The sequence below is a fragment of the Pyrgilauda ruficollis genome, unplaced genomic scaffold (genome assembly GCF_017590135.1).
Source record: "Pyrgilauda ruficollis isolate IOZ18807 unplaced genomic scaffold, ASM1759013v1 scaffold113, whole genome shotgun sequence".
NCBI lineage: Eukaryota > Metazoa > Chordata > Aves > Passeriformes > Passeridae > Pyrgilauda > Pyrgilauda ruficollis.
In genome coordinates, this window is record NW_024509544.1 from 1,155,378 (window position 1) to 1,170,404 (window position 15,027).

The 15,027-nt window shown below is 59.4% G+C and overlaps 1 protein-coding gene across 2 annotated transcripts; it reads right to left on the bottom strand.

The window, feature by feature from the left end:
• Window positions 1-15: 15 nt before the first annotated feature.
• SLC20A1 (solute carrier family 20 member 1) lies at window positions 16-8,366 on the bottom strand. 2 transcript variants are annotated; one of them, XM_041478207.1, is made up of 11 exons: window positions 8,194-8,366; window positions 7,583-8,049; window positions 7,358-7,498; window positions 7,173-7,258; window positions 5,886-5,982; window positions 4,240-4,359; window positions 2,498-2,746; window positions 1,868-2,420; window positions 1,434-1,619; window positions 1,098-1,182; window positions 16-678 (listed from the first exon to the last, which is right to left on the bottom strand). In XM_041478207.1, the coding sequence occupies exons 2-11, from the start codon at window positions 7,896-7,898 to the stop codon at window positions 517-519; spliced, it is 1,995 nt and encodes a 664-aa protein (XP_041334141.1). In that variant the 5' UTR covers window positions 7,899-8,049; window positions 8,194-8,366; the 3' UTR covers window positions 16-516. The 2 variants fall into 2 exon arrangements, with proteins under 2 accessions (XP_041334141.1, XP_041334149.1); XM_041478215.1 differs by having other exon boundaries at window positions 1,868-2,417; window positions 8,194-8,365.
• Between the last annotated feature and the right edge of the window lie 6,661 nt (window positions 8,367-15,027).

Below are 15,027 nucleotides of genomic sequence, written 5' to 3' on the forward strand. Positions count from 1 at the left end.
AACCACAGGCAGCGCTGGCGTACGAAGGAAATCTTTATTAAGTCCGAGGTAGCAGCAGTGACAGGGGGCCAGAGGGCAGCCCCCAGGGCCCCCGAGCAGGATGGTGTCCACAGCACTACGCAATGGAGGCGAAGCTGAACACTGCACAGCCTGCGAGAGGGGCACCCCACGACTCCCCAGCCCTTTGTTCCAGGGCAGGCAAGGACCAACCTCCGTCCTTCCCCCAAGAAATCACTGCCAGGGGATCGGTACAAGTGAGAAAGTGGCCCCCCAGTAACTGCTTATCTACAGCTACAGCAGATCAGGGGGGGTCACCTGGGGGCACGTACAGCCCTGGCAGTGCACCCCCACAATGTTAGCGCCAAGACAGTTATATTTAAAAAAAAAATATATATATACTTCAGTGACAGCACTATGCGCAGATGGGCGCAGCCACCACCCCACGGCAGGCAGCCTCGGTGGCTCCTCCAGGGAGGACAGCAGTGAGAAGCAGGAGCAGTGGGAGCCCTGGTGCCCTCACACCTTCAGGACAGCGAACTTGAAGACAGCCATGATGGCAGCGCTGATGAGGCCGGAGATGGGGACAGTGACGAACCACGCCATGAAGATGTTCCGGAAGAGGCGCCAGTCCACGGCCTTCCTGGAGCGCAGCCAGCCCACCGAGACCACCGAGCCCACCTGCACGAGGAGTCGGGGCACGGCTCAGCACCGGAGCAGCCACTGCACCCCCAGCCAGAGCCCTGGCTCCTGCTCCGGCCTGTGGGCACCTCACAGAGCGCAGGGCAAGGAGCTGTCAGCCCAGAGGGGTGACAGGACCAGCATGCCGCAGCACTTGGGTTCCCATGGCCTCTTGGCAGAGCCTGGGGCACCATGAAAGGGGTTTTGTTCTCCCATCATCTCCCGAGTGCCCCAGAGACCCACCCCGAGGCTGGGCAGCCACTGCCACCTCACATTGACATGCAGGCGGCGGAGCTGGGAGCTGACAGTGGCCAGTGGCCCAGAGCGGGGCCTCCCGCACAGCTCAGCCTTCTGAGCACCAAGATTTGGGAATGCTGCGCTCACACTGAGCCAAAGCCATGCCCTGCTAGCCCTCCTACCTTGCAGTGGGTTGTGCTGATTGGGAGGCCGACGTTGGAGGCAATGACCACCGTCAGCGCTGACGCCAGCTCAATGCTGAAGCCGCTGCGGGGACAGAGAGCAGATCAGAACAGGGGCACTGCACACCCCAAAACACCGTGGGCTCAGCTCAAGGCAGCACAGTTTGGCTCTCCAGCCCCCCGGATGAACCCCCCAGGATGCAGCAAGGTGTTGGAGCCACACACACCCCAGCTTCACCACCCACACCCCCAAGAGAGAACGGAGAGGGGATCCTGGAGCAGAACGTGGCTCTCAGGCTGCTTGGAACCTCCCCTCTGCTCCACGGTAGCCCTTACCTGGATGGTGTGATGGGAGTCAGGTCCTTCCCCATGGTCTGGATGACTCTCCTTCCCCAGACCCACAAGCCAATGCAAATCCCTGCACCCCCATATAGAAGCAGCCAGATGGGAGTTGCCACCTTGGTAGCCACATCGCCCGTCTGATAGACCAGGAAGAGTGCAACCAGGGGCCCAATGGCATTGCTGGAAGAGAAAGAGGATCTGGTCTAGAGGGCCAGAGGCTCTTGGCAAGACAGAATATCCCTGGAAGTGTTCAAGGCCAGGTTGGACGGCACGTGGAGCAACCCGGTCAAGAGGAACACGTCCATGGCAGGGGGTTGGAACAAGGTATTTAAGGTCCCTTCCACCCCAAACTATTTTGGAATTCCGTGATTCTGCGAGCACTACCCCCCAGCTAGCAGCCTCCCTGGCTCCCACTAAACTCCACTGACCTGACATCATTGCCACCGTGAGCGAAGGAGCCGAAACAGGCCGTGAGGATCTGCAAGAACTGGAAGAGCAGAGACACCTCAGGCTTGTCCTGCTCGTGCCACTCCTCCAGGGAGCCGCTGCTGCCCTTGCGTTCCGCGGCGCCCAGCTCCGCCTGGGCTGTGTTCAGGTCCACGTCTGCAGCCGGGTGTGCGTCCGCCACTGCGTTGCAGTAGCTCGTGTAGCTGTCCATGCGGACCCTCTTCTTAGTGTCCACCACAGACCAGCTGAGCTTCTCCCCCTCCTCGACGTCCCTGGCACGCAGGGAGTCCAGGGGCATGCCACAGATGGCCATGGTGTAGGAGGTATAGCTGTTATTGCGCCGCAGGGGCTTGTCCCCCGAGTCCCCCATGCAGTCCCCCATCTTGGCTAGGTGCAGCTTGTGCAGCAGCTCCTTGTAGAGGCCGGAGTCCTTGTGCACAGTGTGGTACTGGTACTGCCCCCCCGAGCCCAGCTGGTGGCCCACGGCCTGGCTCAGGGGGACCAGGTTGCCGTTGGGCAGCCGCACAGCTCCTGCCGGTGGGGACAGCAGGTGACAGGGTTAGCCTGGGCTGGGGGAGTCTTACCAGCCCGAATCACGCCCTGCTACTCACCACTGTCAATGCTCGTTTCCTTCAGGTCGAGGCTGGGAAGCCTCTCCTGCTCCGGGGCCTCCTCCAGCTCCCCCAGGTTGAAGGAGACCATCCTCTCCTCCCCGGCTGCCCGGGGGGGCACGGCTGACCCTGCCTCAGCAGCGAGGCCCTTGGCATCCCCCAAGGGCATCTTGGCCTCCTCTTGCTCCTCCTTTGGGCAAACGTTCTTCTCCATCAAGGGGCTTTCAGAAGGACTTGATTTTATCTCTCCTGCAAAGAGGGGCAGCCCATCAAACCCCTTTCCACCACGGCACCCAATGCCAGCAGCATGCCCACACCCCTTGCCACTCAGATTTATGGCAGCCAAATAAAATTTACAGCTCCTCCACATCCTGAACTTTGGAAACTGCTGGACAGTCACACCTTGTCCCGGGCACAACAGCCAAACCATCTAAGCCAGCTCATCCCCTATTTTTAGACACCCCCACCCACACGGGGTGTGGTGAACACCATTATGGGGCTTTTATGTCCGTAATGTCTAGTGCAGAGGTTCCTCTTTGGGCCATGTTTGTCCCATCCCTGTGGGCAGTGGGATGCTCTGGACTCACTTCTGGAGAGGCTATGACCCCTGAAGCTGACACAGAGGCGCCCAGAAGAGCCCAGCTCCTCTACCAGCCCAGCAGCTCCAGCCTGGGCTCCTCTCCAGCTTCCACTGGTGGATGACAAACCCAAACAGGAGCTGGTCTCCACCCCCCAAAGGCAGCCTGGTTTCCTGTCCACCCTGGGCAGCCAAACCAGCAGCACCAAGCTGTGGAACCTGAGGCTGTTCCTCCGCCTCTAACAGTAAAAGCATGTTTTCTCCAGGTGAAAACATGAGGTCAGCTCCTTCAGACAACAACCAAAACCACCTTCTTGTCACAAACACGACCATTTCCCTGTCACTTTGTTTGCCTCAAGGGCTGGGTTGTGGTATCAACCCTTCATCCTGGCATCCCAGCTGAACTGTCTCCCCCTGCATGCCCACCTCCTCCCAGGGATGCTGTGGGCAGGCAGGGAGCATGTCTGACAGGCAGGAGAGCCCAGCTCACCTCAGCTCACAGGCAGCAGTTAAGTTAAACAGCTGGAGGATTGTCAAGAGCAGCCATAAAGCTGTTAGTCACACCCCAATTACACCAGCACAGCAAGGACATCCCCTCATCACCAACTCCCAAGGCCCCAGCTTGCACACATCATTGATATTCTGGACCACATGCAGCTCCAAGCACTGCTCCAGAGGCAGAGCTCCAGGCTGATCCTTTGGATGCCTTTCAATAGAGTGTTTTGGGTGTTTTTGCTACAGGGCAAGGATTTCGTCAGCTTTAAACTTGTGATCTGCATCAGCCAGGCCAAGGATTGCTCAGCAGGTATGAGAAGATTAAAGGTTACAACAGCCATGTTGTCTCTTCTCTTCTCCTCTATTAGAGCAGGATAAGCTGTCTGACACTGCCCACAGCTCCAGGAGAGATCACCCTGCAGATCAGTCAGCCCCAGACCCTGCCCAGCAGCACAGCAGCTGCTCCTGGGGGGGTTTGGGTGCCTGGCTGGGAGCAGGCAGAGCCCAGCGTGGCGAGTGCCCCAGTGACTCAGAGCAGGTTAATCCCCGAGCGAAGAGGAGGATTCTGTTAATAACAGCCCTGCAGCTAATGGGATCTCCCACTGGGAAGAGAAGTGGGTTAGCCAGAGCGAGCCCTTCCCCGAGGATGGCAGAGGGACGTGGTACTTACGGTCGATTTTCTTCTTCATTCTGGGACATACAAAGAACCAGACGACGAGAGCACAGACAACAGCACTCCCCGCCGAAATTAGGAGGATACCCCACAGAGGAAGTTTGTCAAAGCCCAGCACTAGGAAATAAAACAACGGATCTTTGAAAACCTCTGGGCAAAACCCTCCTCGATACATGACTTTGGTTTTCCCAGGCACAGGGACTCCATCACCTGCAGCAGCCCTGAGCTAATGCACCTGCCAGGGAGAAACACTGCTGGGAAGGCACCACTGACCATGCTGAGAGCCCAGCTACGCTCTCAGCCCCACAGGTCACATCCCCATCAGCAGCTGACCCTTCCGGCCCCTTCCCCCAGCCAAACCCTGTGCAGAGTGGTGCATGCTCCACACACAGCTCCTGTCTCCTCATTTGCTGCAATGTCAAAGGAAAAAGCACCTCCCAGTGTGGCTGCTGCAGCACCAGTGCTGCTTCCCTGCTCTGGAGAGGACACGGATGCCTGGGTTGCTCCCCTCTGAGCTCTCCAGCCCCTGCAGCTGCTGGGGAGGGCAGCTCTTCTGCTCCAGGAGTCAATGGGAATTTAGGCTTCACGGCATCTGAGGTGATACATGACCCACTTAGGAGCATTCTCACAGGCAGCCTGACTTTGAGCAGAGGACTGGCATCACACAGGGCCAGGCAGGGCATCAGGTGCTTGTGACTGTCCAAACCCTGCATTTGCTGCTGCAGGCAGTGCCTTATTGCTCCTGAAGCAGCCCAGACACCTCAGCCAGGCACAGGTCTGCCTGCAAACCCTGTGCTTAAGCAACCTAGAAATCACTCAGCAGTTCAGGGCTCAGGATAAACACAGATCCACTTTGGACATGCCAAGTGCCCCCACCAGCAGCACTGCAGGCCTCTCCTCCTCTCCCCTATGCTGGGAAGGGGAAGCTGACACCCCTCCAAAAAATTTTCCAGCCACTGTTTACAGAGCAAACCCTGCCAGAGCCAGCACTGCCTGCCCGCATCCCACCTCCAGAGGCTCCTCCACAACAGGAAACCCACGCTCACACCAGAAAACAGCTCAGGCCGAGTCAGCCCAGCAAACAACGGAGGTGACAGAGCCTCTGGCTCCACGGGCAAATCCACCATCCCTGCTGAGCCCTCTCTCAGCCCTGCTCGTGACCTGCCCCCTGCAACACAGCATCCTAGCTTGGCTTCTCCACCTGAAGCTCAGACTCTGCAGCACACGGGCCAGCTCTTCTGGACAAGAGCAATTAGGCTGTTTTTAGGGACAGGATGAACCAGGAGGCGCAGCCCCACTCCTGCTCCTAGCCCCACTGCACTGAAGAGCCTCTTGGGCAGCCAGCAGATACCTGAGTTTTAGCACAGGTAAGAGAAGGGGAGGGGAAGCCACGTTATTGGCCAATCCTGGGAAGTCTAAGGAGAAAGGTCTGGAGGAGTTTAGTTTGAGCAGGTCTCTTTGGATGGGCAACTACCTAGCCCAGACAGTGCAGGCTAGCCTGCCGCCTTCCGTAACCGGCACAGGCCAGCCGCCTTCTAGGAGATCTCAGCCCTGTAAAGCAAAAAAGGGGTAAATCGTGCATTTAATGGAGGCTTTAGAAAGCATCTCAAAATTCAGGTTGAAGCGTTCTGCTGTGCACTTACAGGGCGCCCCAGTGTACATGATGGAGAAGAGGTTGATGCCCACAGTGCAGGCGTAGAAGACGGGCAAAGCTCGCAGGCCGTTGGGAACAGGATCTGCCTGGAAAAACACACACCAGAGCTGCACAGAGGCTGACTGGGGGCTGTGCAGCAGCCACGGAGCAGCCCAGCAACAGATTCTTTCCAGAAGGGGTTTGTGGCCTCAGTCACCTGCAGATGACAGCTCCCAAAAGCCTTCAGGGAACAAGCCCCAGTCAGATGGCCCCGGCTGGGAGGGCAGGAGGCAGCACAACTCCTGGATCCCTCCCACATGGAACCCCAAGGGTTCCAGCACTCCCAAGCCTGGAACAACTCATCTCTATCTGCCTTCTGAACCCTCTCCCTGGCTCCCCAAAGTGCCACCTCCACTTACATTTTTCTTTCAACTCCCCAAGAACTTTCAAAGCTTTTACCCCTTTCCAGCTGACTTGAACAAAATAAAAAGTCCATTAGTCACAAAGGAGATTATTTGACCACATACCTGGCAGCAAGGCCCTCACCCCAGCAGCAGGGGCGTTTAATCCCCACTGCTGCCCAGCGATTGGGATTTGGCATCAGGACAAGCACACCAAGCCTCCCTGAATGCCAAGCAGCACGGAGCACCAAGAGGGAGCATGACAGGGCCAGCCACGCTTTGGGAGACTGGTTACACAAGGTTACTGTGACAGTGCTGCCGCTGAGCTGTTTTAAAGGCTGCCAGCGATAAGATCTTAACATCTCTTCAATCACTAGAGGTAAAACTCAATGGAATTTAACCTCAGATAGGCAGAAGAAAATGCTGGAGTTTCTCTGCATAGTTGGGGGTCTCAGGAATGTGGTTTTCCCAGCCTCAGGAACAATTCTGTCCCTCCTAGCTGAGGAATGCCATGGCTGTGGATAACTACCTTCACTTGCAGCCTACCCCATGGAAAAAAAAAGTCCCTTACAGGATTTTGGAAAAGCCCAGCTGACAGCTCTGCTCTTATCAATTCTGAGCTGCTTCATTACTGGGAAACAGGCTGTTCCTGCTGAAGCCAGGCAAGACAACTCCCATGTTTCAGAGGGGAGGTGATGCCCCAAAACCCTCCAAGCCCACTCTGTGGAGTGGCCACAGGCCCCATTTTCCCACATCTTCAGCTCCCAAAGGGCCCCCTGATGCCAACACTCCAGGATGTGCCAGGAGAAACCCTGGTGACCATAAGCCAACCAACGAGTCCACTGAGAGCAGCCCAGAGCCCCAAAGCATCAGAAAACAGGGCAGACAGCCCTTACCTTACAGAGGATGAACCTCTGGACGAGGAAGAACAGGATAGCAGACATGATGCCCGAAAGAAGGGGTGAGATGAACCAGGACAACACTAGAAAGTGGGAGGCACAATCAGCATCCTGCTGCTGGGACAGGAAGCCCAGGGACACACGGGCTGCATGGCTGGGGTGGTCCTGCCAGCTGGACTTACCAATCTTCAGCAACTCAGACCACTTGACACCTTCTTGCCCTTGGGCCACCAGCGAGAAGCCAATGGTCGCTCCAACGATGCAGTGGGTGCCAGAAATGGGGAGCTTCAAGAATGAAGCCATCAGCTGCCACACAGCAGATCCTGGAGGAGAAGCAGCCTACTAAGAAAGCCATCACCAGGGCACCTGGGACACAGTGCCCCTGCTGTGACCTCCCTGCTCCTCACCAGACATGGCGCTGATCGAGCCTGCCATCAGCAGCTCCTGCGTGGAGTTGTACATCTCCACGTCGATCAGACCCTTGCGGATGGTCTCGCTGACCTTGGCTCCCAGCAGCACAGAGCCCACGGTCTCAAAGATGCTGGCCAGGATGCAGGCCTGCCGCAGGGTCACCACCCCCGAGCCCACGGCCGTGCCGAACGAGTTGGCCACGTCGTTTGCACCGACGGAGAAGGCCAGGACGAAGGCAATGATGAAACCCAGGACCAGCATCCAGAGGAAGTCAGCCATGGGGGCGGTGAGCACGGCGGGGGTCGGCTCCATGGCGGGGGCGGGGCGATGGGTTAATAAATTAGGTACAAAATTAAATAGAGGGGTCGCTATAGGGCTCGGGGGGACCGCGGCGTCCTAGGGGCCCGCGGGTGGCAGGGGCTGGGGGCCGGCTGCCGCGCCATGGTCCGCGCCGCTCTTCATCCTGCGGGAAGGACAGAGCTCACTCAGCAGGGCGAGCACCGGAACCGGCCCTTCCCGCCGCCGGTAACGGCCGCTCCCGCGCGCCACCGCCCCCTCCCGCCGCCATGCGTGTGCGCGCCCGCCCCTGCCCGTCACCGCCGCTCACCGCCGCGCCGGGCCGCGCTAACCGGGAAGCCCCAGATGCGGCGCGGTGCCGCCTCGCTGCCGCTCGGCCCCGCGGTGCCGGTGCCCTCCCGGCCCGTGCCCGGTGCCCGCCGCCCCGACTGACGCGGCCACAGCGCCCGGCGCCTTTAACACCGCCCTCCGCCCCCACGTGACCGCAGCCCCGCCCCCCGCCGGCCCGGGTCCGCCCTCGCTGCCCATTGGTCCGCTCGCAGAGGGGAAGGGCGGGGCCGCGCCGCCATTGGGTAGCGCCGAGCACGGAGCCCGGGCCGGCCCCGCCCTCCCGCGCGGGCAGCGCGCCTGAGAACCACGTGCGCGCCCGGTGTGCGCCGGGCGGAGCGACGGCACCGGCACCAACACCAACACCAACACCCACACCCACACCCTCCCCCGTACCCGTGCGGCATGGCCCGGCCCGGCACCGGTACCGGTATGGCATGGTACAGCACTGGCACCGGCACCGGTACCGGTACGGCATGGCCCGGCACCGGCACCCACTCCGCATGGCCCGGCCCGGCACCGGCACCGGCACCAACACCCGTACCCGTGCGGCATGGCCCGGCCCGGCACCGGTACCGGCACCGGTACGGCATGGCTCGGCCCGGTCCGTCATCGGCACTGCCACAGCACTGGCATGAGAATGGCATGGCCCGGCCTGGCCCCGGCACAGCCCAGCCCGGCATTGGGCTGACTCGACTCTGGCACGGCCCAGCACTGGTGTGGCACGTCGTGACACAGATGTGTGCTCTGCCCTGGCATTGTCTGGCTCAGCCCTGCACGGGTGTGGCCTTGGCTGGGCTCGGGCACATCTGGCACGGGTTGCCGCTGGTGTGGGCTCTGCTCTGGTGTGGCATGGGCACAGCCTGGCATGGGTGAGGGCCCAGGCTGGGCTCCAGCCCAGCCCAACACGGTTTGGCGTGGGCGTGGGTCTGGCCCATATGTGGCACAGCTCTGCTCAGCTCCAGCGTGACCAGCCTGTGCCAGGCACAAAAACAGGCAGGCACTGAGCTGCTGGCACTGGGCTGGCACTCCAGCGAGGCTCAGTCCCTCTGCAGCTCTGAACTGGCATCACGCACGGGCCTGGTGCCTGCCCAGGGGCACCCACAGCCTCAGCGGGGGCCACACGTGGGGACTGAACAGCTCCCACCAGGATCACCCACAGCTGAGTGGCGGCAGCTCAGGGGATCCTGCAAGGTCCCAGGAGGTCCTGCAGGGTCCCCCCAGCCCGGGTGGCACAGGCAGGGCTGAGCCCCTCAGCGTGCAGTGTCTGTGGATACGTGTGCACGCACAGCCCCACACGTGTGCCCCGAGCAGGGGGAGCCCAGCGCCCGTTGCCAGCCTGGGGTGATCATTGCCCAGCAGGAAGCACGGCTCAGTGGCCAGAGGCCCCGGGCAGCTCCGGGGCAGCCTCACAGGAAGCTGGGGTGTATGGCAGGGCTGGTGCCACCGCACGGGTCAGCGGCTGGGGCTGGCCAGGCCGGGCAGCGCGCGCCATCCATGGGGACACCGGTGACAAGGGGCTGCGGGTGGCTCCGGGTACGGGGGGAAGTGGCCAGGGTGCCCCAGCCCTGCTGCATGGCTGCCCCTGCGTCACCGGGCAGAGTCCGTCCTGTGTCCCCACGGGCCCTGTGTCCCAAGCCACGTGCAGCCCTGGGTGCACAGAGCCACCACACAGCCCAGGCTGGGCCTGGCAGGGTAGGGAGGGATGGGCACCTGGGCACCCCTTGCCACTCTCAGCTCGCCAAAGATGAGCAGGGGTGACCCCACACCTTTCCCCCGTGCCCACTCCACATTCCTGTAACCTCTGGGTGTCCCCATCTGCCCTAGGTGCGTGAGCTGGAGAGGAAACGGTGGCAGGAGTCCCTGGATGAAGCTTGGTAGGATCCATGTTCTGGGCCCTCAGACCCCATAAGCCTGTACCCCCAAAGCTGAGAAGGGATCCAGGTGTGCCTACACCCCTGCAGGGGTAGAGGCAGGTCTGAGGAGCAGTTCTGGGCACACAGGGCAGCCACAGGCACATGGGGTGCAGCACCAAACATGGGGCACGGCACAGAGCGTGCAGGTGGAAGGAAGGGTGTAGCCCTGAGCCTTGAGGGGGTACAGAGGGGTACAGAGCCTTGCACTGGGGAGCAACATTGATCACAGAGCTGAATAGAGGGGCGCAGGGCCAAGGTTGTGCTGGGAAGGAGCAGGCTGGGTGGCTCCAGGACAGTACTCTGAGGGTTCCCAGCACTGGGAGGGGATCCTCAGACCTTTGTCAGCTTCACTCACACAGTGAGCCCCACCCCTGAGCAGTGGGACTGTGACAATGGAGGCAATTAAAGCAGTGAGGCAGCGCTCCGGGAGCTGCTGGGAAACGCCCTGGGAAACACTCCAGCCTGTGGCCATCTCACCTACAGAGCCAGGGGCTACATCCCCCCGCCCCAGTAACACCAGTAAGTCTGTAACTCCTGCGCTGGGAGCCTTTGATGGACGCTGAGTGCGCCCTGAAATCCACCTGCTTGGCATCACCACTGCCAGTCCTGGTGCTGGCTTTGACCTGCAGGTCCCTGCATGTGCCCTGGTGTTCAACAGCATCACTGGGCATCCCAACACTCATTGGCACCTCTGGACCTCTTAAGTGTCACCAGCAGTCTCCAAAACCCCCAGCACTGCAGCTGTTGGCATCCCTGCCTACCTGGGCTCCACTCCTGACTGATCCTCTTACTTCATCTTGTCCTACTCGGTTGTTAATTGGTAATAAATTAATTTTCCTGAGTCAAGTGTTTTGCCCATGACTTAACTGTTGAATGATCTCTCTCTCCTTACCTCACACTGAAAGTTGTTCCACTGCTCTCACCCCTGCCACATGTGCCTCCATGGCCCCTCCCTGTGTCACCAGCTGGGCACTGTAAGTGTGGTTGTGCTCCATGAGAACCCACACAGTCCAGATTCATGAACAGTTTGGTTTGTTGGAGCAACAGGAAAGCAGATTCAGAATAAATCATGAACCACAGAGTGTTAATATGTCGTGACAAAAGGTATAGAACAGAGTAGATATAAAATATTCCTGGGTCTATGAGTTTCTGGAGGCTGGGAGACAGTGCACCAAGGGAACTCCCAAAGGCATTGCAAGTCCCCACCCCCTGGACCCTCTCTGTCCTCTCAGCTTTGCTAACACTTTGGAGTGGCCTTCATCCAGTTCTTCCAGTGTCTGCCTTTACTCCTTGTTCCTGGGGATTCTTCCAATGTGCTCCCAATTTCTCTTGTGCTCTGGCCAGGGATGATCTGACTGGGGCAAACACAGTCCCAGGGACTCAGCTGGCAGGCAGAGCTCCACAGGGGACACCTGCACAGGCAGCCCACCTTTTCCTGGTGTTCCAGTAAGCTGGGATGGGAAAAGCTCTGCCAAGGTCAGCCCCAGCTCACCCATCAAGCTCCTTTCCTTGCCAGGCATTTCTCCAGGAGATGGTGCCCAAGCACATGGAACAATCTCACCTGCAGGGGAGACCCCTTCCACTCACTGCGTGCTGGTGGATCACTGGCAAAGGTATTAGTGAAAACAAACTTGAGTCACATTGTGGATAAGGTTGAAAACGACAACAGTGGGATCATCTGGTCCCACCTCCCTCAAGCGAGGTCAGCCAGAGCACATTGCACAGAACTGGAATATCACAAGTGGGTGAGGCTCCACAACCTGGGCAGTCTGTTCCAGTGCGTGGTCACCTGCATAGAGTTCTTCCTCACATTCGGGTGGAATTAATATGAATTTGCAAAAACACAACAAAGGGTCATGTCCAGGGTCACTGTATTGCTTACAGCATGGATAATACATACAGTGAAAAGCAAATTAGAATCAATTAGAATCAGTGGCATTGTAGGGCTCCCCACAGCCCCTCAGCACCCAGGGGACCCCCAGGCCCTGCAGTGGCACCCATGTGGGTTTGCTGCCAGTACAACACAACTGATTGTGCTGCTGCTCTTTATTTATAAATATAAATATTCTGCAAACATTCTGCTGGCTCCTGAGCCCTCTGAGCTGGTTCAGGCAGCTGCAAGGCGCCTGTGGACAGAGGAAGCTGCTGAGGCATGGCTGGGTGGGTGTGAGGATGCGGAGCAGCCTGGGCACCCCACGGGCCGTGGGCACCCCCCGTGGGCACAGAGAGAGCTCTGGGCAGAGCACGGAGTGCCAGCCCACAGCACCAGTATCCACAGCGACTTACTGGGCACTCAGCTCAAAACACCCCCAGCTGCCTCAGCAGCTCCCCTCCGCCCCACCAGCTCACTTCCTCCTCTTCCTCCACACATGGAGCACACAACACAGCACCATTCCCAGCAGCATTGAGCCAAGGATGGCCACAACGCCTTCGATGCAGTATGTCTGGAAAGAATTGGCATCCACAGCATTTGTGTCTGCCCTGCCCAGCACGACGTCGGGGTCTGTCCCGCCGTCCGCCGCGCCCGGCTCTGCCCCGCTGCTCCCGGCCGATCTCCTGCTGACAGCACTGCTCAGGCTCAGGCTCTTCACACCTGCAGGACCAATTGTGCACCTCAGCGTGTCCTGCACACCTCTGGCCATCTCACCAGAGGGCTGACATCGCCAGCAGATGTTCTTTCCCACTTCACTAGCAGCTCTGAACAAGGGAACGTTTCCACGGGTTCAGTAGAAACCAAGGGAGCTCCCAAAGGCCTTGCAAGTCCCCACTCCCTGGACCCTCTCTCTCCTCTCAGCTTTGCTAACACTTTGGAGTGGCCTTAATCCAGTTCTTCCAGTGTCTGCCTTTGCTCCTTGTTCCTGGGGATTCTTCCAATGTGCTCCCAATTTCTCTTGTGCTCTGGCCAGGGATGATTTGGCTGGGGCAAACAGTCCCAGGGACTCAGCTGGCAGTACAGACTCTGGACCACCCTTGCAGCTCACCAGTACCCCATGGAGGGTCCCTCAGTGACGGTCTGAGTGTGGGTGGGGGGTCCACATGCACCTGAAACCTCGGCTGCCCGGTTGTGCTGCTCAGGAGTGACCTGTACCCACCTCCTAGAATCATCTTCAGCTCCCCCAGGATTTCATGCAGCACTTTGGACGTCTCCACGGAAGATTGTGCCTCTCCATCTTGATACTCTGGACCTTAATGCGAAGAACAAAGTTGCATTTTGCCCCCAGCAAACCTGGGAGCAGCCCTCAGGCTGTGCAGTCGGTCAGGACTGATGAATGACTCCTGCAGTGCCAGGGGAGCTCCAGTGCAGGGTCCAGCTAGGATACAGAAGCTAGGATAGCCCTGCCTGTGCCCACAGCTGCAAGCAGACTCCCCCAAGGAGCTCCCCTCATACCCTGGAGCACCATCTGTCCTGAGGGAACCACAGGACAGGGAAGAGGATCATGGAAGAACACAGCACGCCCAGGCTGTGCTCCCTGTTCCTGAGGATCCTTCACATTTGCCCACAACTCCTCTTGCACTTGCCCATCTTTGCTGAAGGATACAGCTGTCCCCATGGACAGGACTCAGGGGGCTGGACAGGGAGCATGGGGGGAGCACAGCTGTCCGACCAATCCACCCTTGGAGTGAGAGGGACAAAACCCCTTTGGGTCCCAGTTCTGAGGAGGGATCCCCCTCTGTTGAGTTAGGGCTCCTGGGGTCTCACAGCAAGGCTTGGGATGCAGGGACATTAAATCCAGAGCCACATTTCCCATCATTTGCTGCGGGGTGTCCAGGTGGCCTCATTCCCAACAGAGCAAAGTTCTGAAATCCCTGAAAACGGAGTGTGAGAGGTGGAGAGCATCTTGCTGCACCCGCAGAGCGTCCGAGCGCGCGTCCCTGGGACAGCGACAGCCACAGCCCGAGGTGACAGTCCCCCAGAGCCACCCTGGCAGCGTGGCACGGGGCAGGGCCGGCAGCCAGCGGCGCTGATCGGCCAAAGGACGGTGATCACCCACACACCTGCGGGGGGGAAGGCCCTGCTGCTCTCCCCGGGGCCTGGCACTGCCTCATGGCCTTCCTGAGGCGCCTCCTCCTCCTCCTCCTGCGCGGCCTGGCGCTCCGGCGCTGCAGAGACAGAGAGAGAGAGAGACAGAGAGACAGACAGAGAGTCAGACAGAGAGTCAGGGGAATTCTGAGCCACTGCTGCTCGTGGGGATCCAGGGAGCAGCTGAGACCTGAGGGAGAGTCAGGAGACCCCCGAGCCACTGGCAGAGCAGCTGTGGCCCAACAGTGCCAGGGGAATTCTGAGCCACTGCCGCTCGTGGGGCTCCACAGAGCAGCTGTGGCCTGAGGGAGAGTCAGGAGAATTCTGAGCCACTGCTGCTCGTGGGGATCCAGGGAGCAGCTGAGACCTGAGGGAGAGTCAGGAGACCCCCGAGCCACTGGCAGAGCAGCTGTGGCCTGAGGGAGAGTCAGGAGAATTCTGAGCCACTGCTGCTCGTGGGGATCCAGGGAGCAGCTGAGACCTGAGGGAGAGTCAGGAGACCCCCGAGCCACTGGCAGAGCAGCTGTGGCCTGAGGGAGAGTCAGGAGAATTCTGAGCCACTGCTGCTCGTGGGGCTCCACGGAGCAGCTGTGGCCTGAAGGAGAATCAGGGGAACCACGAGCCACTGGCAGAGCAGCTGTGGCCCAACAGTGCCAGGGGAATTCTGAGCCACTGCCAACAGAACTTGTGGGCTGAGATTAACACGGTTTAATAATTGAAATACAGTAAAAAAAAAACAAAACCCAAACCGATGCACCAAACACAGCTGCACCTGTTGCATTCCACAGCAGAAGACAGTTATTGCTTACATTTCTTTCCTGAGGCCCTCAGCTCCTCAGGAGGGGAAAAATCCTAGCAAAGGATTTTTCATAAAATATCA